The 25,966-nt window shown below is 57.7% G+C and overlaps 2 protein-coding genes across 6 annotated transcripts in view; both read right to left on the minus strand.

Annotated features, from left to right (window-relative positions):
• Window positions 1-2,534: 2,534 nt before the first annotated feature.
• On the minus strand, window positions 2,535-5,911 carry LOC114705172 (death domain-containing membrane protein NRADD-like). The gene is given in 6 exon segments (XM_028886864.2): window positions 2,535-3,135; window positions 3,224-3,366; window positions 3,456-3,558; window positions 3,561-3,644; window positions 4,544-4,693; window positions 5,517-5,911. Coding segments are annotated over 6 exon segments (825 nt in total). The 5' UTR covers window positions 5,545-5,911; the 3' UTR covers window positions 2,535-2,818.
• Window positions 5,912-6,296: 385 nt separating this feature from the next.
• Window positions 6,297-25,966, minus strand: part of Nbeal2 (neurobeachin like 2) — a 35,339-nt gene continuing 15,669 nt past the window's right edge. For 3 of the 5 annotated variants that reach the window (XM_028886860.2, XM_028886862.2, XM_037207966.1), the window contains exons 7-54: window positions 25,081-25,166; window positions 24,708-24,990; window positions 24,483-24,589; window positions 23,548-23,628; window positions 22,068-22,151; window positions 21,606-21,704; window positions 20,632-21,233; window positions 20,411-20,543; window positions 20,201-20,320; window positions 19,704-20,010; window positions 19,410-19,492; window positions 19,226-19,318; window positions 18,889-19,063; window positions 18,633-18,766; window positions 18,184-18,343; window positions 17,874-17,976; window positions 17,570-17,723; window positions 17,320-17,478; window positions 16,973-17,132; window positions 16,653-16,759; window positions 15,983-16,501; window positions 15,097-15,275; window positions 14,845-15,004; window positions 14,406-14,543; window positions 13,966-14,319; window positions 13,732-13,881; window positions 13,447-13,604; window positions 12,969-13,093; window positions 12,752-12,887; window positions 12,198-12,358; window positions 11,781-12,097; window positions 11,588-11,683; window positions 11,135-11,259; window positions 10,903-11,043; window positions 10,681-10,811; window positions 10,466-10,575; window positions 10,261-10,378; window positions 10,062-10,159; window positions 9,706-9,822; window positions 8,923-9,012; window positions 8,735-8,844; window positions 8,413-8,585; window positions 8,206-8,300; window positions 7,908-8,024; window positions 7,659-7,817; window positions 7,253-7,401; window positions 6,828-6,963; window positions 6,297-6,731 (exon numbers count right to left, since the gene is read on the minus strand). In XM_028886860.2, coding sequence (XP_028742693.1) covers window positions 6,618-6,731; window positions 6,828-6,963; window positions 7,253-7,401; window positions 7,659-7,817; window positions 7,908-8,024; window positions 8,206-8,300; window positions 8,413-8,585; window positions 8,735-8,844; window positions 8,923-9,012; window positions 9,706-9,822; window positions 10,062-10,159; window positions 10,261-10,378; window positions 10,466-10,575; window positions 10,681-10,811; window positions 10,903-11,043; window positions 11,135-11,259; window positions 11,588-11,683; window positions 11,781-12,097; window positions 12,198-12,358; window positions 12,752-12,887; window positions 12,969-13,093; window positions 13,447-13,604; window positions 13,732-13,881; window positions 13,966-14,319; window positions 14,406-14,543; window positions 14,845-15,004; window positions 15,097-15,275; window positions 15,983-16,501; window positions 16,653-16,759; window positions 16,973-17,132; window positions 17,320-17,478; window positions 17,570-17,723; window positions 17,874-17,976; window positions 18,184-18,343; window positions 18,633-18,766; window positions 18,889-19,063; window positions 19,226-19,318; window positions 19,410-19,492; window positions 19,704-20,010; window positions 20,201-20,320; window positions 20,411-20,543; window positions 20,632-21,233; window positions 21,606-21,704; window positions 22,068-22,151; window positions 23,548-23,628; window positions 24,483-24,589; window positions 24,708-24,990; window positions 25,081-25,166 — 7,706 coding nt within the window. In that variant the 3' untranslated portion in view covers window positions 6,297-6,617. The remainder of the gene's footprint in view (window positions 6,732-6,827; window positions 6,964-7,252; window positions 7,402-7,658; window positions 7,818-7,907; window positions 8,025-8,205; window positions 8,301-8,412; window positions 8,586-8,734; window positions 8,845-8,922; window positions 9,013-9,705; window positions 9,823-10,061; window positions 10,160-10,260; window positions 10,379-10,465; window positions 10,576-10,680; window positions 10,812-10,902; window positions 11,044-11,134; window positions 11,260-11,587; window positions 11,684-11,780; window positions 12,098-12,197; window positions 12,359-12,751; window positions 12,888-12,968; window positions 13,094-13,446; window positions 13,605-13,731; window positions 13,882-13,965; window positions 14,320-14,405; window positions 14,544-14,844; window positions 15,005-15,096; window positions 15,276-15,982; window positions 16,502-16,652; window positions 16,760-16,972; window positions 17,133-17,319; window positions 17,479-17,569; window positions 17,724-17,873; window positions 17,977-18,183; window positions 18,344-18,632; window positions 18,767-18,888; window positions 19,064-19,225; window positions 19,319-19,409; window positions 19,493-19,703; window positions 20,011-20,200; window positions 20,321-20,410; window positions 20,544-20,631; window positions 21,234-21,605; window positions 21,705-22,067; window positions 22,152-23,547; window positions 23,629-24,482; window positions 24,590-24,707; window positions 24,991-25,080; window positions 25,167-25,966) is intronic. The other 2 variants (XM_028886863.2, XM_037207967.1) reach the window with 1 other exon arrangement.

The raw sequence follows: 25,966 nt of genomic DNA on the forward strand, positions 1-25,966 counted from the left end.
GCCCCCAATGTCCTCCTCCTCTGGTTCCTCCAAGATTTATATATTGTCTGCCTGGCAGCCCCACCTACCCTTTCTCCTGCCTTGCTATTGGCCAGGTCTGTATTAGACCATTGGGTGTTTTACACAGGCACAGTACACAGCTTCAAAACAAATGCAGTGTAAACAAAAGTAGCACAAGGTAAAATATTTCTCCTGCATTTCTCCCAGCCCACAGTTTGGGAGAAATGTGTGGGTCCTGGCTTCCCACTTTGTTACTTGACACTGGAGGGAGGCAGCAGGGGGCAGGAGGGGACTCGGTGCTGCCCTGTGGTGAGAGGGAGCAGCCCTCTGGGTGCGGCCTCGGCAGTGGTCTCTTGGTGCTGAGTTTGCTGGGCAGGGCGAAAGTTCATACTAAATGGGGGCCCACCTGTTCCTCAGGAGAGCGATTCTTCTCACTGCAGTGTTCTCTTGGAGGAAGAGGAAGACAGGGCCGGGCTGAGGCCTGCCAGGAGCACCCACTGCCTGTGCTCAGCATTTCAGAGATGAGTGAATATTCATTTAATTCTTACAGAAACTGGCAAAGCAAGCGTCACTTACAATCCTGTAGCAGAGGGCAGAAATCCTTACTCTCTGGTCATATGTGCTGTGTAGCAAGTCTTCCCTCACTACCTCTGGGGATTGGCTACAAATGTGTGGATACTCAAGTACCTGAATATGAAATGGCATCGTTTTTACCAATAGCCCATCGAACATATCAGTTGTCTCTGGATTGCTTCCAGTACCTAATAGCATGCCACTGCTACACAAAGCATGAGTGTGAACACAGGATGTCAAGGACTAACTAATGATCTACAGCCTTTTTCTCACAATACTGTAGCCGTCATAACTTTAAAGCACATAAGTGGACCATAATTCCCTCAACCCTCGACATTTTCTAGTGTGTCTGCTATCATGAGTGTTCATGGTTTTCCAAGGAAATTGAGGTAACTGGAGTGGTAACATAAGTGGACCATAATTCCCTCAACCCTCGACATTTTCTAGTGTGTCTGCTATCATGAGTGTTCATGGTTTTCCAAGGAAATTGAGGTAACTGGAGTGGTAACTAGCTGTAAAGGTTTAGAAATTTTTGATATATTTTTTTAACCCCAAATGTCTTCATCTACCCCATATTCCCTCATGTCCACATTACCTAGGCTGGGCGAAAGTATGCCAGTCTGTTCATGAAAAATCTTCCTGTTGACTCAGTCCTTGGTGGCCCTGCAGCTGACTCTGCTGAAGAGGAGTGTGATGTTCCCCGAATGCTAGTCTGGACCTTCTCTGGTTTTTGTCCTCATCCTTGGGGATTAGCTTTAGGGTCTTCTTAGGATGAAGGTAACATACCCTCCCCCACTTTTTATTTATTTATTTTGAGATGTTCTCACCATAGGGCAGGCTGGCATCAAGCCTGTGGTTTGGGGGTGGGTGGGTTGGTTTTTCGAGACAGGGTTTCTCTGTGTAGTTTTGGTGCCTGTCCTGGATCTCGCTCTGTAGACCAGGCTGAACTCACAGAGATCCGCCTGGCTCTGCCTCCCGAGTGCTGGGATTAAAGATGGGAGCCGCCACGCTTGGCTGACGTTCATTTTAACAAGGACAGGCTGTTAAGCAGCTCTATCTGGTCAACCACCTCTGAGGAGCAGCTGTAGAAGCGGCCTGTGTTAGCCTCATGCTCACTAAGTAACCAACACCAGGCATCTCAGTGCAGTGAGGGAGTCAGATCCGCTCTGGGCTCCACTTCACCCTGACTGGACCCCAGGTCTTCTCAGAGAGTCTGGATGAACCTAAAGCCATCTAATCCATGTGCACTCGTCCTTCTTAGGCGAGGTCACCTGCAGAGCGGCTCTTCAGAAGGCAAAGCAACCCAGCTGCCTGTTCCCACTTTAGGATGGGCGTGTGTATGGAAGTACAGGTGGTTTGGCTCAGCTGCCCTATCCAGAACAGCCTGCCTGCCCACTCTGTTCAAGGCACATGAGCAGCTGTGGAGGCCTGTTTGGAATGTTTTGCTTGGGTGGCAGTCTGGCTTTTGCCTTGTTGTAGCTCTGGAGATTGAATCAAGGACCTCATGTGTACTAGACAAGTGCTCTCCCATGAGCTATTCCCTCAGCCCAGAGTCCCGGGTTGAAATGTCTTCCTTTTCTTGTCTGAAGATGACCTGAGGTCCTCAACACTACAACTACCTTGCCTCTTGCCTGTCACAGCGCAGGTCACACAAAGGGTCCTGTGACACACCATGGGAATCTCAGGGATAGGGGACTTATTAAACATGCCTCCAGCTAAGCAAAGGAAACTTCAGGAGTTCAGGAGGAAACGTAGCTTCCTAATACAGTCCAAACAGTGAAGGGCAGAAGGTTGAACTCCAGTCTGTGCCTCCACAGCCCATGTACAGAAGCGTCTGCCATCCCGGCTGCTGCTTAGAGAGAGTCCCCCATAGCCTGTGGACCTCCCCAAGTCCTTTTCTGGGCCTCTATTTCACAGCTACTCAGCTGTCTTATAGGCCCAAAGAGCTAAGTAGACCAGAATACAAGTCAGAGTTGCCTTTAATATGTGATTTAACAACAATAGAAAAAATAGCTAGAGCTAAATAAAGGGAGGCAGAATGGGGATCTGTGGGCAGATCTTACCCATCCCACCATCTTCTGCTTCCCGTCTTGGAGAGGAAGGTGCAGGGACATGAAGCAGCTGGATCTTCTGTGTTCTGCAGAACTTCAGAAGCCAGAAGTACTAGGAAGTCCGTGAAGGGGACCTGAGGCAGTCAGGATGGTAAGGAGGGCCTGCCAGTGTAGGCAGCTCTGGGGCTGGCCACTCACACCACAGAGCAGCCCTCAGCCGGTGAACCCAAAGCCTGGACCACATCTTCTCGACCTATGGCAGCCAGGGCGTCCTCGAGCACTCTGAGGGTAGCTCTGCTGCCTTCTTGGGCGGCCCAGTCCCTTAGCAGGGCATAGGCTGGTGCCTGGTCACGGGCCATGAGTTCCACGGCCTCAGCTTGGTAGCCCAGGTGGCCTGCCAGCCCCTGCCAACCCTTGGCAGGTTCACCCAGCATCAAGAGCCGCTCAACCTCCTCCTTCTGCTGCTGCGAAATATGCAGGTAAAGTCGGCAACCAAGGTCAGGATGTGGTCCTGGGGTGGGAGATACAAGATTCGTTAGTGGGTGGTGGGGTAGCACTAGCTAAATACCAAGGAGTACTGACTGAGGAAAGGTGCTCACCCTGGCTGGGGATACAGGGCTCCAGACAATGAGGAGAGTCCACAAAGACACTGCTGTCACCATGCCGCTGGTCCCTGTCAGGGTCCCCTAGCTCTACAGTCCGAGCTTTGGCCAGCTGTTGTCTTTGCTTATGTGAGCGCCAACTGTAGAGGGCAGGGAGTACTAAGACAAGGAGCTCGGAGTCCAGGTATATATAGAGGAGATGCCGCAGGGCAGTACCCAGACCACCTACCATTTGAAGGCCACATAGGCCAGCAGACCAAGGACCACAGTAGCGAGGAGAGCACAGTAGACAGGAATGATGTTGCTTGAGGCCCCCGGAGGCTCAGGGGGAACAGGGAGGAGGTATTGGGGGCCAGGGCTCCTCCAACTTCTACCCACACGCTTTCCCTGTCCCTGTCCTGCCCCATCAGGCCAGTATCTGTGAAGACAAGGTCAAAGTGGTCAAGAAAGCCACAGCAGCCTCACCTAGACCATCCTGGCAGAACGTTCCAAAGCAACAGAGCTCACCGTGTAGTCAAGGACTCAGCACAGCGTCCCGAGTTGGCTGGCCCTGAACTGGCAAGAATGGCTCACCAGATAGACACATGCCACCAAGCATGGCAACCTGAGTTTGATCCCCCAGAATCCATATGGTAGAAAGAGAAAAGTGACTTCCACAAGTCCTCTGAACCCCACATGCTTGCTAAGTGGTTAACAGTGCTTGTTCCATTATAAGACCAGCCTTCTGCTCCCAGCGCATTCAATGGTTCATAACCATCTTTAACTTGAGCTCTAGGGGGTTTGATGCCCTCTTACAGCCTCTGTGGGCACCCTCGCACATATACATGTACAGGTACATATGTACACATAAATAATAAATCTTAATGTTTTTAAGTTGACTGGCCCTTGGCTTGCCACTGTGGATGAGGCAGATGTGCCTTGCCATCCTCCAGAAGCATCCAGACTTCTGTTCTTGCTATTATGCCTTCTTCTAGAAACATGACAAGAATCTACTCTGGAAGCCTTCCTTAACCCTGCTCTCCTCGTGCCTCTGGTTGACCTCTGTTTGCACGGCTCTGGACTGGTCAGCTCCCAGAGTGAACTGGGAGGCCACACTGATGAACGTTGTTTTCACAAAACCATAAAAAACGACACTTAACTGGAAGTAAATAACTGGTGTTCTTTTTGGCCTTAAGTCTAGTGACCAGTCAGTCCTTGGACCCAGTGTAGACAGGATTCAAGGGACAGGGACTACAGAGCCTGTGAATGGACTTGTACATGACCTACTCTACCTCCCAGCCTGCCTGTTAGGGGGGACCTGGGTCAAAGCATGCGTACCTGCGTAGACCACACCTTTGCTGTGGCTGACATTGTGCAGCATGGCTCTGCCAGGCACTGTCTGCTGAGCTGCTTCTTGGTGAAGGCGAGTGGTGCACAGCACTGGGCTGAAGGAGCTGAAAGGCTGCCTTTCTGAGTCCAGTAGGAGTTCTGTACGGGGTATGAGATCCTCAGACCTGCTGTCGCAAGTCTCTGGGGCAGCTTGTCCTCAATACTAGCTCACTCCATCCTGATTCTCACCAGGGCAGGAACAGTTTCCCCGTGTCAAGTAGGTGGAGGTGACTAAGCTGGCCCCAATAGCCAAAGCTGGTGGATTGGGGGTACAGCTCAGCATAGAAACCACCCCATCTCAAAGGCCTTGGCAAATACCTGGGCTGAATCCAGGGATGTTAAAAGGAGAATAAAGATATATGCACGGGGATCCTATCTCAGGCTGAAGCATCCCTAGGAACCAGTGAAAGGCTCATGTTCACACACATCTGCCAAAACCCAACATCCCATGGTCCCAAAACAGGACCTCCTGGACTGACTGGCCCCCACTCTTCACTCCAGGGCAGTGGCCAGCCCTTTCCTGGTCAGGAACTGAGGGAAGGGATACCTTAATGGGCTCAGCAAAGTCATAGGGCATGGAGATCCAGGGCCCTAACGCTAGTCTTTCCTCATTTGGGAAATCAGAGAGGGCCTGAAGTGGGAGAACAGGGCCACTCCGTCTAAGGGCCCATCTGGACCCTACAGTACTAAAATCTGCTGAGACCCCCTTTCTGCAGGCTGAGAAGAGGCTCCAGATCTGGAAGGAGGAGGGAGCTCGCCTGAAGAAGGAAGAGACTCAGAAAGGCTCTCCAAGTCCCCAACAGTTACTGCTGCGTAACCAAGGGTCTACCACATGATGGCTATCGGCAGTCCAGTGCCGTAGCCAGGTAAGCCTCGGAGATGGGTGGCCCCTTTGTGGACTGTGTAGCTCTGTGTCACTTACCATATTGGGAGTGGGGGGCTTCCGGCATCCTAGTTGGTGGGTGGGCCCGTAAACCAGGAGCAGCAGACAGGCCTTGGAATCTGCCCCACCTATCCTGAGCTGCTGGAACGTCTCCCGGCCTCCCCACCCATCTCCAAGCCCAAAATTCGAAGAAACAATTCAACAGCCCCCGCAGGCCTATACACACCCCAACACAGACTCTGCTGGTACCCGTAGGCTCAGGGCACTCGAGGTGGGAGACGGGGGGTTCTGACCCCTTCTACCTAGCAAGAACCCCACTCGGCACTCCCACCCCTCCTGACCTTCGGCAGCCACCCCTCCAAGGGTGCCAGGATCCACTCAGCCTGGAAGACGGCGGGAGTCCCTGGAGAGGGCAGGTTCCGGTCTGCCCAAGAAAGAGTGAGCCAAGGCTAGGGGCGGGCCAATGGGGGGGTGGTGTTGGAGAGGGGAGCAGGACAATGAAGAGGCGGGGCTGAGCTCGAGGGTGCGGTCTCGCCCCCGCCCCACGCTGGAGCATGCCGAAGCTCTCAGAGCGCACAGAAGCTGACACCAACCTGGCTGGCAGAGCGCGCAAATGGCATGCAGAAGGCACGCGACGGGCCCTGAGAGATCCAGGAGCCAGGAAACGGCTGGCAAGGACAGAGGTGGGTCGGCTGGCTACACGGAGGCCAGCCTGCCCAGGAAGAATGACATGCCAGGCCAGACCGGGTGACGGGAACTACATGGTGGCCACAGAAGGCCGGGAAGGCGGGCACATGTATACTCAAGAAACCAAGCAGCTACAAAACTAGGCCAAGTTTATTGCTGGGGCTGGGCAGCGAGAGTCACGTTTAGGGATTAAGGCCACGGGTGGTCTTTGTGCTTCACTGTAACGTGGGATTTGAAAGTCGGAATTCCCCACCCCACCCCACCCCACCCCAGATTGTGCAAAATATGCAGCTGCGGCCTCAGAGGCCGGCGCTGGGTCTCCCCTCAGCCGGCGAGGGGCGGGACTTCCTGGTGATGCCATCTACCAATCCCTGAGCTGGAGGGTGGGCCCCGCCCACCCCCTGGTGCAGCAGTCTCGTGGGCAGGGCATCTTGCTCGGCGGGATCTGAGCACCTAGACACCGGGTTCAGCGAGCCTCGCCGGGTTGTACTCCGTCTCCCCAGAGGACACCTGGGAGATGCGCCTCGAGGAGCGCCACAGCTTCCGCGCGAACTGGCTGCTGCGCACCTACGGAAAGAGGGGAGGGGGTGGGATGGGTTGAGCCCGAGCAGCTGCTCCCACCCGATCTGATTCGATGCCCGGTCCGCCTGTTCTTGTCCTCACCTCAGAAGGCTGCCCAGCGCCCACAACGATCAGTTTGCCATCCTCCAGGCCCACCAGCACGTGGCTACGCTCCTTGGTCACAGACACACTGCGCACTGGCACTTTCATGGGCAGGGGAGGCACAGCAGGCTGCAATCTATAGCCAGGGAGTGGATATACATTAAGTCACAGCCGCAAGGAGGCCTTCAACACGGCTCCCAGATGTCTTCATTGTCCCGTGTTTCTACCTCGTCCTCATCTGAAGGCTAGCCAAACTGAATCCTTGATTCCTAAGACTCCCACAGCTGTAGCTGAGGGAGGTCCACGGCAAGACTCCCCATGGGTAACACCTAGAAGAAGGTGTACTGGAGAGCGAGCGTGCACTCCTCACTCCCCTGTGCCAACAACTCCCACCAGCAGGGGCCAGCCACTCAAAGTGGGCTCACTTGTTCAAATGGAGGATGTGCAAAGAGCACTGAACGGTGCCCAGCAGAACGAAGTCTCCTGCCACGGTCAGGGCCGTAGGCTGCTCTGTCAGCGGCAATGAAGCCCGCAACCTCCCATTCACTGAGTACAGGTGCAAGGAGTAGGTGACCTGGAAGGAATGGGAACATCAGGAGCCGCCCCACCATCCCAACTGCCCTGAGGTCTTTTGGTTTTTTGGGTTTTTTTTTTTTTTTTTTTTTTTGGTTTTCCGAGACAGGGTTTCTCTGAGATCTCGCTCTGTAGACCAGGCTGGCCTCGAACTCACAGAGATCCACCCGGCTCTGCCTCCCGAGTGATGGGATTAAAGGTGTGCGCCGCCGCCACCCGGCCGCCCTGATGTCTTTGTTGGGTACCCTATCCCCATACCTGGGCCCCAGGACGTTCACAAGCAGAGCTCTGTACAACAATCTGGCCTTCAGACCCCAGTGCCAGATGTGAAATAGGTCCAGGCAGTGTGGCCCCCGGAGGCCTTAATGCTGCAACAAACTGACCTCGGCGTACAGTGTGTATGATCACGGTTCCATCCTGCAGAAGGCAGATGGGGATGCTGAGCAGAGAGCTGACGGCTCGGGACAGTGACTCAGCCAACAGCCTCCCCAGGGCACACGGACACACCTCAGATCCAGACACAGCCATGTCAAGTTCAGTGCTGATGGCCACACAGCTCACCGCAGCCTCGTGTCCGTATAAAACCTGTACAGGCTTTGATGCCAGCCCTACGGACAGACCGCCCTGTGGGAAGGCAGGGCTAGCTGAAGACTCAGGCAGCGGGTTGGAGGGTCACAGAGCCCCAGGCCTGCTCACGGCACTAAGGGGAAGGAGGGACAGGAGACAGCCCTGAAGGCTCCCTGAGGGGCGGATGGACTGCTGCTCTGGGCTACAGGGCCCTCACAGGTCCGTCCGCCATGCACACCTGCTGCAGGAGACGCCACACCATGCACGTGGTGTCCCGGGAGCCTGAGATGAGGTAGATGCCGCAGGTGTCCAGTGCGAGGCAGGTCACTACGTCTGCACAGGAAGGAGAGGACAGACCGGGGTTACTGGACCCTCCCAGGCCCCATTCAGAACCCCCTTCCACCTCTGCCTGCCGCATTCTCCCTGGCATTAGGGCTGCTCCTACCGAGGTGTCGGCTTAGCTGGTTCAACAGTTTGCCCCGGGGTAGTCCAGTGACACGTAGGCTGCCATCCCAGTGGCCGCCACTGAAGAGCAGCTTTCCATCCGGGGCCACTGCCAATGCTTGCCCGCTCAGGCCACTGCCTGGCACCCATGGCCCACTCAGTAGTTTTTGCATCCTAAGTCAATGGGAAGATGGTAGGTGAGGCTGGGCCACGGGGGAGGGATCTAGGCTGGCAGGGAGCCTGGCCAGACCCTGCCCCCAGTTGGCCTGCATTCTCTAAAGACATAGGGCATTTATAACCCTCCCTACCCACAGCCGCCTTACTTGGGGTTTCCCATGCTGGAATCTTTGCTGAAGGTAAAGTAGTTATTGATGTTTCGGTCATAGGGCAACCAGCTATGAGTGCCCAGCAGCCCACTGGCACTCACGGTCACCTGTAGGAAGAGTGTGTGTGCTGAGGTGGGGTGGAGGCAGAGGGACGAGCTGAGGGGCACCCTGCCCAGCGCTCTTACCAACAGGTCTGAGGAGCCCTGGGTGATGAAGGAGTGTGATTGCCGGTGGGGTACCAGAGCTAACACCAGAGGTACGCCTTCGCTGACAACCTGCGGAAATGTGGAGGGCTGGCTGTGTGGAGGGGTGGCCAGACAAGTCTTCTCAATGGGCACCCTCTTTTTTTTTAATTTTTTAAACAATTTATTTATTTTATGTACTTTGGTGTTTTAGTACCCTAGAACTGGAGTTATAGATTGTTGTGAGCTGCCATGTGGGTGCTGGGATTTGAACCTGGGTCCTCTGGAAGAGCAGCCAGTGCTCTTAACTGCTGAGCCATCTCTCCAGCCCCAGTGGGTACCCTCTCTTCTTCGCCCTTGGCCCCCAGGGGCACAGAGTGGGTGTCACATGGAGAAGCACACCTGCCAGCAGTGCGTATCTAGGAGGGTATGGCGGAAAGGCAGAAGACCCCGGGGCCGAGCTCGAGCTCAGCCTTGATCCTCTCATCCCATTCCTCCCGGGCCTCAGCCCAGTAACAGGAGGGCAAGGGGAGGCTGTGCGAAGATGCAGGGAGAGGTCCAGGCTAGAGTCCCTCCGTCCCGACCCACTCGGGTTCTCAGAGACTGCTCGGGAAGTCACGCCTTGCCCTGGCCCTCCTCAAGAAAGCCCTGCTTCCTTCTCCTCCGTGTCCACTGGCTGCCGTGAGGTCAGTCGGTTACCGTCATTTAGAACTCCCGTCTGGCCCCAGCGGTGAGCGCGGTTAAACCCACGCCACAGAGGAAGCTGAGCTCCTGCCCTCTTCTCACCTCAGCAAAAAAGGCCTTGAGCTGGTCCAGGTTCTGGAAGACGCTGGGTGAGCTCGTGTCCAGACGAGTGAGGCGACTGGCCGCTTCCTCAGCCGAGAGCCGGGGCGGGTGTGGTTCCTGCAGACAAGAGCTAGTCAGCACCTCAACATGACTGTTCTTTTTCCGTTCGTTTTTTGTTTCTTCGAGACAGGGTTTCTCTGTAGCTCTGGCTGTCCTAGAGCTCACTTGGTAGCCCAGGCTGGCTTAAACTCACAGAGATCCGCCTGCCTCTGCCTCCCGAGTGCTGGGGTTAAAGGCGTGCGCCACCTCCGCCCGGCTGACATATTCTTGACTGCTGTATTCCAAGCAGCTCTGACCTTTAGCAGCTGACAAGGAGTCTGCCCAAAGTTGCTGATGATGCCTTCCAGAGCCTTCCGTTCCCGTTCATCTGCCACATGGTCCAGGTCTACGGCCCCTGAGAGGGAAGCAAAGCAGTCAGAACTCCCTCCCTCCGCTCGCTCTCCTCTGGATCGCTCCTTCGTCTGTGCCTGGCCCCCTCACGCAGCACCCTGCTACCTTCGTAGGTGCAGTAATAAAAGACGTTGAGAGCCTCCTCAGCGGCGGGCCCCCGCTGCTTGTAGCCGAAGATGAGGTCAATCCACTCGTGCAAGTGGGAGGACACGTACTCCGACTCCTGAGGGTGGGAAGTGGGGTCAGCCCTGGGCCTGCGGACCCACCGCCGCTCCCAACTCTGCCTGCCCGTGTGCCGTCACCTCCTCACCAGAGCCCGGCGGTGCTGCTGGATGAAATCCTCCGGACCGCTGGCCCACGGGGGCAGCACCACATCACCCACCTTCTCATTGGTCAGCTGGAGGCAGCCCAGGTCAAAACCTAGCAGGGGAGAAGGTCAGCAGTATCCCTGTGTATCCCTGGCCACCCCTGCCTGGGCACTCGTGCTCAGGGCCCTGCTCCCACAGCCAGTGGCTTGCATGCTACCGTTCTGGTTCTCCAGGAAGTCAGGGAAGTAGAAGAACTCTGGGATGAGCTCCTTCACATCAGCAGGGCTCTCCAGACGTGCCTGCCAAGCTGCCGCCACTGAGTGGAACTGCCGGTCAGAGCAGTCAAAGCTGGTGGAGGACACGGCCAGGGTCAGACGACCAGAGGCAGCGTGAGACTGTGCCCCCCTCCTTCCCAACCTCCCATCACTCCTGGGCGCACCGGCCGCTCTGCAGCTGGACATGCAGGGAGGTGAAGGGCTCCACGCGGATGAGGTAGTGCATCACGCCTGCCGCATTGGAATAGTGGGTACCATAGTGGAACTTGTCGATCGTACCTGCTGGGTCCTCAAAGCTCTCGTATCTGAAGGCACAGGCAACAGAAGTCAGCAGAAGCCCTTCACCCACCCAGCCCCAGCCCACGGAGCCCCGCCCCGCCCTGCCCACATGCTCACTTCTCCCTCACGAGCTGGGCATGCTTGGGGTTCACCACACCGATGGGTTTGGACAGGTCCCGGAAGACAGCTGGATTGCTGAGGTTCAAGACTGGGGACACGTAGTCCTGCAAGACCCAGGGGAACTGGCCACCCACCCAGGGGAGAAGCTGCATGAAGACCCTGATGGCTTGCTAGCCCACCCTGCCCTGCCCTCACACTCAGGAAGATGGATAGAGCCTGCTCACAATCCCACTTGGAAGGGCTGCAGGAGCACAGATGATCTACAATAGACGCCCCTGCCTTCCGGGGAGACCAGGGCCCAGCAGGAAGAAAACAGGGCAGGGGAGTGAGGCAGTGGCAGGGAACAGAGGCCTGATCTTAGTCAGAGGTGAACCGTCCGGGGACTGTGCTTAGGGCCTGGCCCATTAGCCGGCGGGAAAGGGAGGGATGTATACAGAGTGGGGCCCTCACCACAGGGTACTGAGACAGGTCATTATAGGTGCGTCCTGCGATTGTGTTGAGTTGCATCAGGTATTCAAAGTTGGATATCTCTCGCTGTACCCATTTCTGGAGGGCAGGATAGCGAAGGATGAGCAGTGAAATTGTCCAGAAGCCCTACCTACAAAGTCCCTACCTCGCACTAGGACATACCTAGGACTCTTACCTGAGTAAGTCCCGAGGCGCGAAGCATCTCCTGGGGGGAGCGGCTGCTTAGGTAGCCTTGGGTGTGTGGCCGTAGGCGCAGGAGCCATGAATACACCTGGTTCCGTACCTGGGTGTGGGGTGGGATGGGGTGGGGCTGGGGCCTGGGAGCCGGGCCAGGAGATGAAGCCGAGGACCCAGACACCTTGCATGGGAAGTTGAGGAAGTAGTTGGACTGATCAATGAAGAAGAGCTCTAGTGCTGACCGCCTCAAGTTGAAACGCCGCAGGTGGACCTCACGCAGCTGGGCCAAGGGGCGCCGGAAGTCGTGGCCAATGCCTACAGGACCAACAGTGGGTATGTGGAGTCCCTGGCCCCGACCCAGTCCAGACCTTGGCCCTTCTCTGCCACGCCCTCCACCGACTCCACCAGAACGCACCTTCCTCAGTTTCCACACGCTCTGTGCTGCCGTCGTAGAAATACACGTGCTGCGTGGTGACCTCCAACAGTCCTGGGACGACAGCCACCACGGTGACGAGCTGGCACTCGGCTGACAACACCAACTTCTCACGCTGCTCATCTAGTTCCGCTGCCTCCATCCTGGGGGTCAGCACAGCTCAGCTGTTGATGCTGGCGTCCCTTCTTGACAAACTCCGAGGGCCAATGAGCTATGAAGTCACATGCTCACACCTCCCTGACGGAGAGGAGTTGCCAAGGGCCTAGTGCTCACTGACCCGTGCCCTCGCTGAACTTAAAAGTCGCTCTGGCTGCGCGTCAGGTCACCCCTCCTGCTGCCATGGTCCCCACACTGTTCTGCTTTTTCTCAGCCTTGCTCAGAGGCACTTGGCTACTAAAGACCACCCAACCACCCAACCTTTTAAATAACTTCCAATTTGGGGTACTTTTCAGGGTACTCAAGGAGGACAGCGAACGACTCAGACTCAGTGCCACAGAAGGCAACAGCCCAGCCCAGCCCCCAGTCCACCCACTCACAGGGTCTCCAGCACAGCCAGTTCATCCTCCCCTAACTGGTCTTCAGGAAGCTCCTCTGGAGGGGTGCTGATTTTGGCCTCTTTGGTCACTGCCAGAGGCAGCGAGGTCTCTTCAGTGGGTGTCATGGGAGCTTCACCTGCACGAGGCCAGTCGTACTTACTTACAGTGAGGCATGATGGGAAACACCAGGCGGGTGGACCGAGTACAGCACACTCACCTAAATTGTCGCGTAGGGCACTGGCTTCTAAGTGAGGGTCGAAGTGATGGTTGGGCACCAGTTTCAGTCGCATGCGTGAGTATGTCTCCGCGCTAGACAGCTTCCAGTGAGGGGCTGGGGGAACCCTGCAGATACACCACCAGGGACTGTCACGGCAGCGAAAGGTTACAGGGCCCCCACTTCAACACTGTCGCGTTTCTGAGACAGGGTTTCTCTGTGTAGCCCTGGCTGTCCTGGAACTGGCCTCTGTAGATCAGGCTGGCCTTGAACTCTGCCCCCTAAGTGCTGGGATTAAAAGTGTGCCGCGGCCGCCATCCCCCCAACCCCCGAATCCCCGTCCTTGTCTAAGACTGCTGCTGTTATTCACATTGCATGACTCTAGTTAAGACCTTCAACGGAGAGCCAAAGGCAATCTGGCACTCTCGAGTCATTCCCTTTGTGCCAAGCCCAGCTCCTCCACCCGAAAAGCCCGGCCCACCTTAGTGCCCAGGCCCCACAGGGGCTGGAGAGCTGGCGCCACAGCGCCCCCCAGTGTAGCAGGGCCGTGGAGTGCTGGGCCGCCTGCTGCTTCAGCACGGCCGCGTAGCGCAGCCCCTCCAGGCGGGCCCTGCGCTGGACAGGCTCTAGGACCAGTTCCTGTGGGGAGAAGAGCAGGGCAATCCCCGGACTGCTGGGTTCCCAGCCATCCCCTACCCTGCCCCGTTAGCTGTTTCCCAGGCGTCCGGGGGAGCCCGCACACCGTCCCCACTCCTGGGCTGCGCACCTGGAAGGCCCTTTGACTCTGGATGCGTTCCCGCTGATGCCGCTGTCCACTGCTCATAAGAGTGTCATAGCAGGCGTTCCAGAAGCCTGACATGAGGTCATGGCTCTTAGCATATGTGTCCATTTCAAACTTTGACATGGTGGGCTGTACCTGGAGGATGAATGGGGGGAGACCAGTGCTCGAGGTGCGCCCTGGCCCCCATCCTCGTCCTTCGTCCCCACCTCCTTTAGGTACCTGCTTGTCGATGAAGTGGCGCCATTCAGGTGTGGCACAAAAAGCCTGGAAGTCCTCAAAGAAGGTGGGGCTTCCATTGGTGGGTGGTAAGGAGGGCAGTCCCCACTGTAGTCCCAGGGGCCCATAGGCACGGTCCAGCAGCGTGCGGACCAGCGGCACCAACCACGAACAGCGCTCAGAGGCCGCCACAGCGGTAGACGGAGACTGTGAATGCTCAGTCTCAGAGCAAGAGGTGCTCAGCGCCCGGCTGAGTGCGGCCTCCAGCTTGGAGAGGACGTAGCATGCCTCTTCACGGCGGGCTGGCACTGCAGTCTGCAGCAGTGTGTGCAGCTTCACATAGGCCTGGGCATGCAGCTGTACGTGCAAGGCAATGAGGGTGTCACCAACTGCTGTACCTCCACCAGCCCCACCTCCACCTCCACCGCCCACCCAATGCTCACCTGTGGGTCCTCCAGCAGGATATAGCCAAGCACAAGACGCAAGCCAATCTGAGCCATCTCACGGAGTTCTGCTGTGCTATTGGCTAGGTGTGGCCAGGCGCCCAGGCGATCGAGGAGGTTGCACACACCTTCAAAGAGCTGCCACATAGAACATTTCCAGCGTGTTACCACACAAGGCCAGGGATACACGGCAAGAAGGCAAGGTAAAGTTTGGGCTGGAGGCTAGGTAAGGTTTGTTCCCACCGCTTGACCAGTCCTGCAAGGTGTACCCAGCCATCTCTAACACCGTCATCCACCCCAAACCTTGACCTGACTAGACATGCCTATAGATGTCCATGCTGATGTATCCAGGACTGCCCTGGGAACTTGCCCATCTCTCAGACTAGATACCCCAGGTTTATAAGGACGCAAGAATGCACGTGGCTCTGAATGGTCGCACCTTTTCACTCCATAGTTCCTGATTACCATGGCCCTCAGCGCACAGGAAATCCTGCAGCAGACGTAGCAGCCACAGTGCCTGCTGGGTAAGGCTGGCCAGGCCTCCTGGGGGAGCCTCCTTGATGTCGGTCAGGGCTGATTCCAACATCATCTCTAGGAGGCTGGCCAAGAGAAGGACTCAGTACCTACCTTGCACTTTCTCTGGCTCCCCGGCTCCTAGAGACCCATCACCTTCCCGAATCATCCCTCTTACCTGCGCTTAATGCAGTCTGGTGGGCGCACCAGTGTGGCTGAGGCCCCCAGCTGGGTAAGAACTGAGAAGACCTGGCCACGCTCCCGCCACGCGGCCTCATCACTGCCCTCCACACCCCGCCATGTCACCGAGAACAGCACGTTTGTGAGCAAGTTGCAGAGTTCCTCTTCGGGCGTTTGCTGTGGGCACAGGAGGGTGGTGAGCCGGTGGGCTGGGAGGGGAGTCTCTGCTCAGCACCCCTGTCTGCCCACTAGCAGGAGTGGTGAGAGGCAGCAGCATTCGGCAAACAGCCAGACTGGCACCAAGGTCTTAGAAAAATGGCACAGGGCCGGGCGGTGGTGGCACACGCCTTTAATCCCAGCACTTGGGAAGCAGAGCCAGGCGGATCTCTGTGAGTTCCAGGCCAGCCTGGGCAGTTCCAGGAAAGGTGCAAAGCTACACAAAGAAACCCTGTCTCAAAAAACCAAAAAAAAAAAGAAAAAAAAAAAAAAAAAAAAAAAAAAGAAAAATGGCACAGGAGTTCCAGGTACTGTCTGAACTCTGGGGAGAAACCTGGGGTTCTGCTCGACTCCAAAGAGGAGAGGAGAGGAGATAGTCACAAAGGCATTACCCTGAGTCTTCAAGGCTGCCTAGGAATTCTCAAGGAGAACCGGGGCTGCAGAGACAACTCAGCAGTGAGGAGCACTCGCTGGCTGTTCCTCCAGAAGAGACAGGCTGGCCCTGGGCCCTAGACGGCCGCTCTCCTCCACTGTGGCTCAACACAGCCACACATGAGACTATCGGCCCTGGTGTCAGTCCCATCTTTGGAGAGGTCACAGTGCCAACCTGCTTCCCTGAGGTGTCATCTCCAGACACGATGCAATGTCACCAGGTGGGTCCATCTCACCTGGGGGTTGCTCGTGTTCGAGGTGTCATCCCCACTGACGCCAGCGGGGTCCAGCAGGCTGCCGTCCTCTAGCACATTGGAGAGGCTGGAGCTGTGGCGGCCTTGGGCGGTAGGGAAGGGCCGTGGCCCATCCAGCGGGGACGGTGTGCCAGGCTGGCTGGCTGGAGTGACAGTCCCGCTGCTGCTCCCCCCGGCGGCGGCACTGCCCGAGCCAACGCTGGCCCGCTCCAAGCCCAGGTCAAAGGGTGTACTGAACGGGGAGAGGGCATGGTAGAAGGCGTCTGGGTCAGGGCAAGGGGACTCGGAGGGCAGGAAGACATCCGAGGATTCAGCAGGCAACTCAGTGGGTGGTGGGGACCGGGCTGGCTCCAGGGAGGGGGGCAGCTCTGGGAGAAAGCGTGGGGCGCTGCCGGCTGTGGCAGCCTCCAGGACATAGAGCCGGGTCAGCACATCCTGCCAACCAGCCTGTCGGGCCAGGAGCCGCACCACGTCTGGCTGTCCATAGATGAGGTGAAAGAGCTGCCGGGCCGGGGCACAGCAAGTCAGAGGCCATCTGACTGCCTCCCAGACCCTCCCCGCAGGTCCTCACCCGCTTCCCAGACAGGCAAAACGGACTCCAGAGAGCAGAAGCCACCCCTTTCCCTCCTCCCCAAGCTTCTCTCTTACTCACTTGACGACAGATGTCGAGGCGGACACTGAGGTCAGCCTGGAGGGACAGCTGTACCACAGCCAACAAATCTGAGAGATTCAGGCAATCGGGGGGTGCAACCTGAGGGACTGACAGTCGGAGGGAACGGTCTCAATCCTGTCCCCACAGGACACTCCCTCTTCCCTCCAGTCCCATCCCCTCTGCCTGCTCTGCGTTTCTGTTTGTTTTCTGCTGTGTTGGGGATTGAACCCAAGGCCTGGCAAATGCTAGGTAAGCATTCTACCACTGAAATGCATCCCCCGCTCCATGTGATCTACCTCTTGGTCCCAACCACATCATACCTGCTCCCATAAACAGCTTATAGAGGCCCTGGCAGAGCTGGGGAGAGATGGTCCCCTCGGGCAAGCTGGCAACAAGACCCTGGAGACCACAGTCTCGCAGCCGGATCCTCTGGCGGCTCCGCTCAGGTAATCGTTCATTCTGTTGCAGTCTTCGCAAGATCTGCGGGAGGGAGATCGAGGGGCTGTCATCACGGAGGACTTAACACAGGAGGAGAAGTCACTGCGCAGGTGTGTGGCTCCAGAAGAGGCCCGTGTAAGTGGCTTTATTCAGTGGTGCAAGGCTGCCCTAGGTTCCAGCCAGGGGCCTCCGAGATTGGGATTGTGAAGTCAGGAGGGGCTGGGTGTACCTTGCAGACTCTGTCAGTCAAAAGGGGCGGTGACTTTGGCCGCACCAGCAGTGTGAGCAGCACCTCGAGGTTCCCGGGCTCTAACAGGAAGATGGCCAAGGGCTCTTGTGCTGGAGAACCCTGAAGCAGGGCCAGTAACAGGTCCAGTGTGCCCACCACCTGAGGATCCAGAATGTCACTCCAGGCTGGGTTCCCCAGCTGGCCCATCTACCTCTCCCCCGAGCCTCACCCTCCCCAACCTCCTGCCCACCTGGCCATCATCACTGGTGGCTGCCAAAAAGCTCAGCACGACCTGCATGTCATCCACTGAGAAGTTCCGGACCAGGAACTCACGCGCCAGACCCAGGAGGGAAGTCTGTACCGTGCGCAGGTCGTCGGCCGCAAGGGGGCGCTCCCGCTGCAGACTAGACGGTCCAGCAAGCACAGCCAGCAGGTCCCGAGAGGCAAGATCAGGGAAAGTGGGCAGATGAGCTGAGGCTGCATGTCGTCCTGTCTCCAACACCAGGCACTTCTGTGCCAGGCCCCCAGCATCCACCCGGTCCCACCAGCCTAACCTGTAGTGTGTGCGCAGAGCATCGAGGATGAACTGGACTCCATACTTCTTCCGGAGTTTCTGTCTGTGCTCTCGGACTATGCTGGACATGTACTGGATGTGACCTGAGTGGACGGACATCAGCAGAAAGCTTCGTGTGGGGCAGGGCCATGCCTCTGCCACACCTCCCAGGCACCATCACGTTCCCTCACACACCCCAGGGCAGAGCTCTGCCCCTGTCAGCTGTGTCCCCTCAGATCGTCTAGAGCAAGGCTGTGACGTCCCCCTGCCCTGCCCTGTAGCCAGGCCTCTTCCCCAAGCCCCTCACATACTCAGGCGCACAGCAAAGTCACTGAGGGTCCAGAGGTGGAAGCTGAAGAGCAAATGTTGGTAGAGCAGGTAGAGGAGGGTCCCGCTGTTCTCAGCAGCCATCTGCTCCATCAGCAGCTGGGCAGACATGAGCACGTTCATATCCATGGCCCAGCTGGGGACCTGAGGGGAGAAGGGGCTGGCTGAGATGTGAGCCCCAGCCACTCAGGCTCCAGGTTTCCCAGCAGCAGACACGAACCACCATCCTTGCTCACAGGCTTTCAGGGCGGCTGCCATCGCGGAAATACAAGCTTCCAGCCCGGCCTATGGCTCAGCTTCCCTTGACACAGCCTGGGCCACATTCCTAACCACATCCTCACAACCAAATCTGCCCCCCACTCAGGCCCCACTCGACATCGCTGTCCAGAAGGTCCTGCTCCTGTCTCTCCTCCACCTGCTCAGTAGGTCTCACCTTACGCAGGAGGGCCCCTATGATGGCAGGCCCCTGGCACTGCACCAGGCTCTCCTGATTTACGGTGTGGCCCTGCAGGAAGTTCCGAAGCATCAGGAGAAAGGCAGCCACTGCATTCCTCTCCATCCGTTCCTCTGCCAACCAACAGGAAGGGGATAGAGGTTGGTCAAGGGCATGCGAGAAGACACTACCTCACACTTCCACCCTCACTGCCATGCCAAGACCTTCTTCCCCAGCCCAGGCATGGAGGACTCACCTGAAGACTTGCCCAGGGGGAGAAGCAGGCCCTGAGTGTTATGGCCTGAGGTCAGTTCAGGTCCCAAAAGGTCATGCGTTTCACCTGGACCCGCCTCGGCCTCTTGGGGCTGCATAGCTACTCGCTCCAGCAGGGGCAGCAGGGCACCCATGCCCCCTACACAGTTCACCACGTCCTGGGGGGAGGGGCCGGGGATGAGAGAGCAATTCCCCACCAGCATCTTGCCTAGAAGCCTGGACTCAAAGCATAGGTCTCTTGAACTGGTCTCCCAAACACTGCCAGAGCCCAACACTGCTCCCAACTAGCCCTATGTACACTATCAGACGTACACACATACCTTCACATCCCATGTCTCCACCCTATGTCCTGTCAGGCGGCCATCCAGCCCATGGCCAGGGGACAGGTCCAGGCAGATGTTGTTCTTACAGGCCTGGGTCAAATGGAGAAGGGGGTGACAGATTGAAAATGGGAGCCTGAGGGCAGAGCCAGAGGGTAGTGACGATTCCCTCATCCCCAAATACCTGAGGTGAATAGTGGAGGAGCAACTTGGCACCAAGCTCATGCAGTTCACCCTCAGGCTTGAAGGGTGCTGGCTCATTGGGCCCTGGAGAGAGAAGGCCAATCCTGTAAGAGACCTCGGGGCCTCTGGCCAAATCCCACCCACAGCTTGCCTCCTCCCTGCCTGCCCAGAGGACAGATTCCTAGGGTTACCATCTTCCCCTGGGCACCTGGCAAATCTGATGCCCTAGAATTGGGACAATAGGGTAGAGGCTGGGACTCGGGCAGGGGACTGACAGACAACAGGGGCTACATACCTAGGCCATACAGGACCTGCAGGGCAGATGCCTGCAGGGCTTCATGGAAGATGGCCACAGTCCCCAGCTCACCCTCCAGAGATGTGGGGCTTCCCCACCGAGTGTCCTGGGTGCCTGCAAGGGTGGAGCTGATGCTGCCCTCCTGCAGAGGGGCCCCCAGCCCAGGCCCCCCGCCCAGGCCTGCAGAGGCTGGGACTGACTGGGAGCGGGTGAGGGAGGGGTGAGTGTGAGACAAGGCAGTGGGGAGCCCTGTGGTGGTCGTCGTTGTACGGTGCCCAGCAGAACCAATACAGCAGGAGGAGAAAGGCTGCAGGGTCAGGATTGGGAGACTGGTCAGTCCCAGCAAGGCCTGGGACTCCACCTATATCCAGCTTATGATGACTCCCAAAACCATGGACTTCAGAGCGGTGCAGGCTGAAGACACACAGGGGGTCCAGTCCACACCGATCCAAGTCCCTCCGACTGACCCACGGCCACCCAAACCCTGCCTGGCACACCTCACTCAGGGAGGGGAAGCGAAGAAGTGCTGTCTTGACCAGCTGGCCATCTTTGAAGACATTGACCTGGTTCTGACTGAAGGGTCGGCGCCCAGGCACGTGCACAATGGCCACACAGTGCTGTAAGAGAAGCCATGATGACTCAAGCCACACTCGAGCCTTGGTGGTCCCCAGTCCACACCGGACCACGTGAGAAGGGTGAGGACTCACCCAGGCGGAGTCAGCGAAGGACACTTCGGGCAAGCTCACGGTTATGTACTCTTTCCGTGTGCACACGGCTACCACCAGGGTCCCAGCGGCCGTGAAGAAGGCCTCAAACCCTGAGCCATTGCTGGTGAAGAAGCTGGGGGCAAGCAATCCAGTTATGCCCGCTTCTTCGTGCCCCCCACCCCCGCCCGGCAGCGGGTCCCTGGCCCTTGGCAGTTACCCACCTGTACAGCTGTTTTCGCTGGAGGGGCCGGAGAGGGGCTGAGGTAGGAGCTGTCTCTGTGGAACGCAGACAGAGCCAGGCGTGGAAGGTAAAGCTGGGTCCTGGCCAGCGCTGCACAGGAGGTACCATGATGCCCGCCATGCTAGGTGTGAGGTCAAAGTAGCGCAGGGCGCGTGCGGGGCCCCGGTGCCGGGCCATGCCTGACAGTGCCCGGATGACGGCGCCTGCATGTTGAGCCTTCTGAGATTCAGTTCCGGCTGAGTCTGAGTCCAGCCCCGGCGGGGGGCGCAGCAGGCGACGCAGCTCCAGGGGCCTTAGAGACACTCGGCCCAGGGCTTGCAGCAGTGCTAAGAGCTGCTCCTGGCAGCGGGCTCCCAGGGCTGCCCCCGTGCCGAGTGTCTCCAGCAGGGAGCCCACCAGGCCTGCCTGCACACAGGTGGCGCGGCTGGCCGGGCCGCTGTCACAGAGCCGCCAGAGGCGCTGTGCCAGGAAGAGGCGCAGCTCTGCTGTGGGCAAAGCCGGCAGCCACTGCATCAGCACCAGCACGGGTTGTTCATTGCGGATTGGTGGAGGCGGGTGCATGCTGTGGTCACCCTCCACAGCCTGGTGGAAAGAATGTGACAGTCTCAGGTCAACTGTGGCCCCCTGCCAGCTACGAGACTTCCTGTTGCCTACAGTATGGGAAAGCAACGCGTGCTGCTGCATCTTGGTGCCTTGCCAAAGGTGCATGGATGATCACGACCAACAAAACAAGCACTCGGCACTACCAACTTCCAAGCTTTGGAAGTAGCCTGGGCTGGCCAAGCCCCTAACTATATGTTCCTGAAATAGTCCTTGCAGCCTATAGTGTAGAGGTCTCACCTCAGGGCACTGACATGTATGGCTGAGCCACAGCTCCCATTACACTGGCCATAGTTAACAGTCCTCCAGGCTAGGGAGCTGCCTTTGGGACCCAGGCCCCAGCCCAGTCCTCACCATGTTGAGCAGTTCCTGCAACAGCCGGTGGGTGGGGGGCCCGTGGCTCTGCAGGACCTCCTGCAGGTGCTGGTAGCCGATGCGCTCCTTGAACACCTCCTGAAAAGCAGGGCGGAAGTAAGCAAAGGTGTGGGTCTGCGGCTAACTCACCCATGGGGACCCCTCCACTTTTGGAACTCTGTCGATCTCTGCCTGTAGATTCCAGTAGAGAAAGGGACAACACAGAGGATGGAGTAGCCTATCTTCGTCTCAGAAGGCTGTTACAGATGGCGGTCAGCTCACAGGCATCCCAGCTCCCAGGACACACTGAAGACCACACCCACCAAGCACGTGAAACCACACCCCAGAGGCAATGGCAGACATGTGCTCTCCAGGGAACAGGATTACTGGCCAGTTTTGGAAACGTGAGGACAACAAATTCCACCTCCGACTCCTGTCACAGAAAGTCTGAAGCATCCTCACCTTGGCTGAGGGGGAGCCACTCATGATGCAGGTCAACACTCTGACCACGTGGACTGCAATGGCATCTGTGTCCTGGTCCAGCACCTTGGGGTAGAGGGGATGTCAGGAGAAGCAGCTGCCGGGGTGTCACAGCTGGCAACACCTGGCAATAAACGGGGTGCAGGGCCAGGTACACCAGGGTCCAGGGTATCTGCTGGATCAGCAACCCTCTGTGAACACCAGGCCCTCCACCTGCTCCACAACTGTGTTGCCCTGAACTGGAGTGCTCTCATAGCAGCTGGGCAAGACGGCCTCTGCAAAGAGGCCTGGAAAGAAACCCCGGCTGGGAAAGGCTAGACCAATGGTGCACACTGCCTCTGCACTCCTCCTACAGACTTACTGGCACCAGTCCCCACCCACCCCCAAGTGAGACATGCATGCATGCAAGCCATCAAGTGACCCACCACCCATGGTGATTGACAGAGATTCAGGGGTATGGGGCAACCAATCACAGGACATTAGAGCCAGAAGAACCTTCGAGACCTCTAAATCCTACCCTGTTCCCCCAACCCCTAAATCAGTGAGGATGCTGTGGCCCAGCTTAGCTGAAACTGATGTCAGAGGCATGCTGCTCACTCGCCTGACCCACCTGGGGGCTGAGAGTCTGATATCAAGTGCTACGTAAGCTAGGATTTAGTCCTGTGGGCCCTTTGCTCACAGCTCTGCCCAGTCCCCTGCAGTGAGATCTGAGACAACCTTCCCTTCTCTAGGTTTTAGTCCTGTGGGCCCTTTGCTCACAGCTCTGCCCAGTCCCCCGCACTGAGAGCTCAGACAACCTTCCCTTGTCTAGGCCTGTTTCCTTATCTGTAAATAAAATCAAGGATGTATGCATGGGGGGTCACCTAGCCCTGCCTGATTTGGAGCTGCATGGACAGGCGGATCTCAGAAAGTCACCATAGGAATAAAGACATGAGGCTGCCTCATGAAGACAAAGCCAGGGCCGAGGCTCTGGTGGTTGGGGGCCCAGGTGTAGAGCCCCACCTGATACCCCACAGTTTCTACAGCCCCTATGGACACTTAGACATGGGGCACATTATAAGAAGTTTAGTACAAGACTTAGGAGCCACAGAAGATATGGCTCCTCTGGGGACCCCTGCCTTAGGAAGGACAACCTAAGCTCTTAGTGTCTGGACTTGAGTCTCCGGAGAAGCGGGGTGGGGTAGGTGGTGAAGGGTTTCGAAGGTTCCTTCCAGTCACACCCCAGCACCCCATTCTGACACTAGGTAAGCAAGAGACCACTTCCTGCTCCAGTCTCCAGGATGGGGCCTTGGAAGGGGTAGGGGTGGAGAGAGCCTGGGAGTCACCCTCAATGTCAGCTCTGCCAAGCCTCAGACACATCTACTCAGCCACCATTCTAGAGCACAGGAAATGGTCAGAGAAGGAGCCCAGGGTGGGTGGCCCAGGGAGGTGCTGCCTGAGCTGGTGAGCCCCAGAGTGGTACCTTCTGGACATCGGGCTCAGTCAGTAACCGGGTGGCCAGGTCACTGTCCCCCTCAGGGGGCGCCCGGGCCTGCAGGTACAGCTGTGAGGAGGGTCAAAGTGGAGGAGGAGGAGGAGCAGGAGGAGGAGGAGGATGAGGATGAGGAGCAGGAGCAGGAGGAGGAAGAGGATGAGGAGGAGGAGGAGAAAGAGCAGGAGGAGGAGGAGGAGGAGCAGGAGGAGGAGGAGCAGGAGGAGGAGGAGGAGCAGGAGGAGGAAGAGCAGGAGGAGGAGGAGGAGCAGGAGGAGGAGGAGCAGGAGGAGGAGGAGCAGGAGGAGGAGGAGGAGCAGGAGGAGGAGGAGCAGGAGGAGGAGGATCAGGAGCAGGAGGAGGAGGAGCAGGAGGAGGAGGAGCAGGAGGAGGAGGAGCAGGAGGAGGAGCAGGAGGAGGAGGATCAGGAGCAGGAGGAGCAGGAGGAGGAGGATCAGGAGCAGGAGGAGGAGGAGCAGGAGCAGGAGGAGGAGGAGGAGGAGGAGGAGCAGGAGAAGGAGGAAGAGCAGGAGGAGGAGGAGCAGGAGGAAGAGGAGCAGGAGGAGGACGAGGAGGAGGAGCAGGAGGAGGAGAAGGAGGAGCAGGAGGAGGAGGAGCAGGAGGAAGAGGAGCAGGAGGAGGAGGAGGAGCAGGAGGAGGAGGAGGAGCAGGAGGAGGAAGAGGAGAGGTTAGAACAGGACCAGGAGGAGCTGCCAGGGGTCTGCACCAGTGAGAAATGTCCCACTGAGACCTAGTCAAAGTTCTCCTGTCAGGTTTTTGGGGCCCAAACCCCAAAGGGACAAGCCCTGCCCAGCCCCCCAGGCCCTCCCGCTGCGCACAGGCCGGAGCCAAGCTTGCTCAACAGCAGCCTGGGATGTCTCTGGGACCCCCCAAGCCTTCCACCCCGCAGGTGGAACTCCACCCACCTTGCTGTTCTGGATGAGGCGAATCAGGTGTTCAAAGCAATTGTTGCTGAGGAAGGTGGCTTGCAGCACTGGCCGGTCTTCACAGGCCAGCATCATGGGGATAGCATCTGTGTGGGGGTCACGGTCAGACTCCCCTACAAGCATTCTTAAACACCCCACCTCTCCCGGAGCCCGGTCCTGCTTTCCCACCAGCACATGGGCATTCCCCTCCCCAAGGGCACCTACCGAGCATGCTGACCCGCAGGGTGACAAGGGCCTCTTCAGGGCCTGAACTTGGACTAGCCGGCCAGTCAGCATTAAGAATGTAGAAGTAGCCCTCAAGCAGGGTGCGGAGTTCTGGCCCTCGGGGTGGCGCTCGGCTAGCATGCAGGACGTGCACCGCACTCACCAGCGCTTTCAGAGCCAGCAGCACCTGGCTCGGGTCCTGAGCCGGGCCACGGCCCCAGCTCCGCACCACACCTAGCAGTCCCTGCACAGAGCCAGCGCTCACAGCCACCTGTCCGTTTTCCTATGGGTGAGGAAAGGTGGCGATGGACTCACCTAGAACAAGGTGCTGAGAGGGCCACCCTTGGGTCCCCAGGCTCACTACCCCACATACCTTTCCCCCAGCAAGGACAGCACCAAAGAGGTGGAGGAGCCGCAACAGCAACGTGGGAGGCAGGCAGCCTGCATCCTGCAGGCTCTCTGGCAGTGGGCAGAGCAGGACAAGGTCACCAAGGTTGTAGGGCTATGGGCCAAAGGACTGCACAAGAGGTGGGATATCCCAGCATGGGGGTGTGGGGTAGAGGCTGAGCCCAGCAAGTGTCCAGACTCGAGACAGGAAACTTCCCCCTTTAATGGGTCTAAAATGGCATGGCTGTATGGTAGGAGGATGGGGGGGCTACAGTGGTTTTTTTTGTTGTTGTTGTTGTTGTTGTTGTTTTGTTTTTTTGTTTTTGTTTTTCGAGACAGGGTTTCTCGGTGTAGCTTTGTGCCTTTCCTGGAACTCGCTTTGGAGACCAGGCTGGCCTCGAACTCACAGAGATCCGCCTGGCTCTGCCTCCCGAGTGCTGGGATTAAAGGCGTGCGCCACCACCGCCCGGCTTTTTTTTTTTTGGGGTTTTGAGACAGGGTTTCTCTGTGTAGCTTTGGAGCCTGTCCTGGAACTCACTCTGTAGCCCAGGCTGGCCTCAAACTCACAGAGATCCGCCTGCCTCTGCCTCCCTGCCTCTGCCTCCCTAGTGCTGCACCATCAACCGGCTGTCAAGGTGGTTCTTGGGGGATATATGGTCCAGCCCTGAGAGCCTAGGCAGCTTCCTAGTTCCTTACGTCTAAAAGTGACAGTGTCCCAGAGTGACACACAGCCACTGTGCTTCCCCACAGAGACACGGGGTTTAGCTTCTAAGATGCAAATCCGTTCCTTCTCCCTCCGTGACAGCGGGAGCTTCTGGTGCTCTGCTCTGGGGACCAGGCTGCATGAACTGCACTGATATTTCCCCTCCCTG

The sequence above is a fragment of the Peromyscus leucopus genome, chromosome 7, assembly GCF_004664715.2.
Source record: "Peromyscus leucopus breed LL Stock chromosome 7, UCI_PerLeu_2.1, whole genome shotgun sequence".
Taxonomy (NCBI): Eukaryota; Metazoa; Chordata; class Mammalia; order Rodentia; family Cricetidae; genus Peromyscus; species Peromyscus leucopus.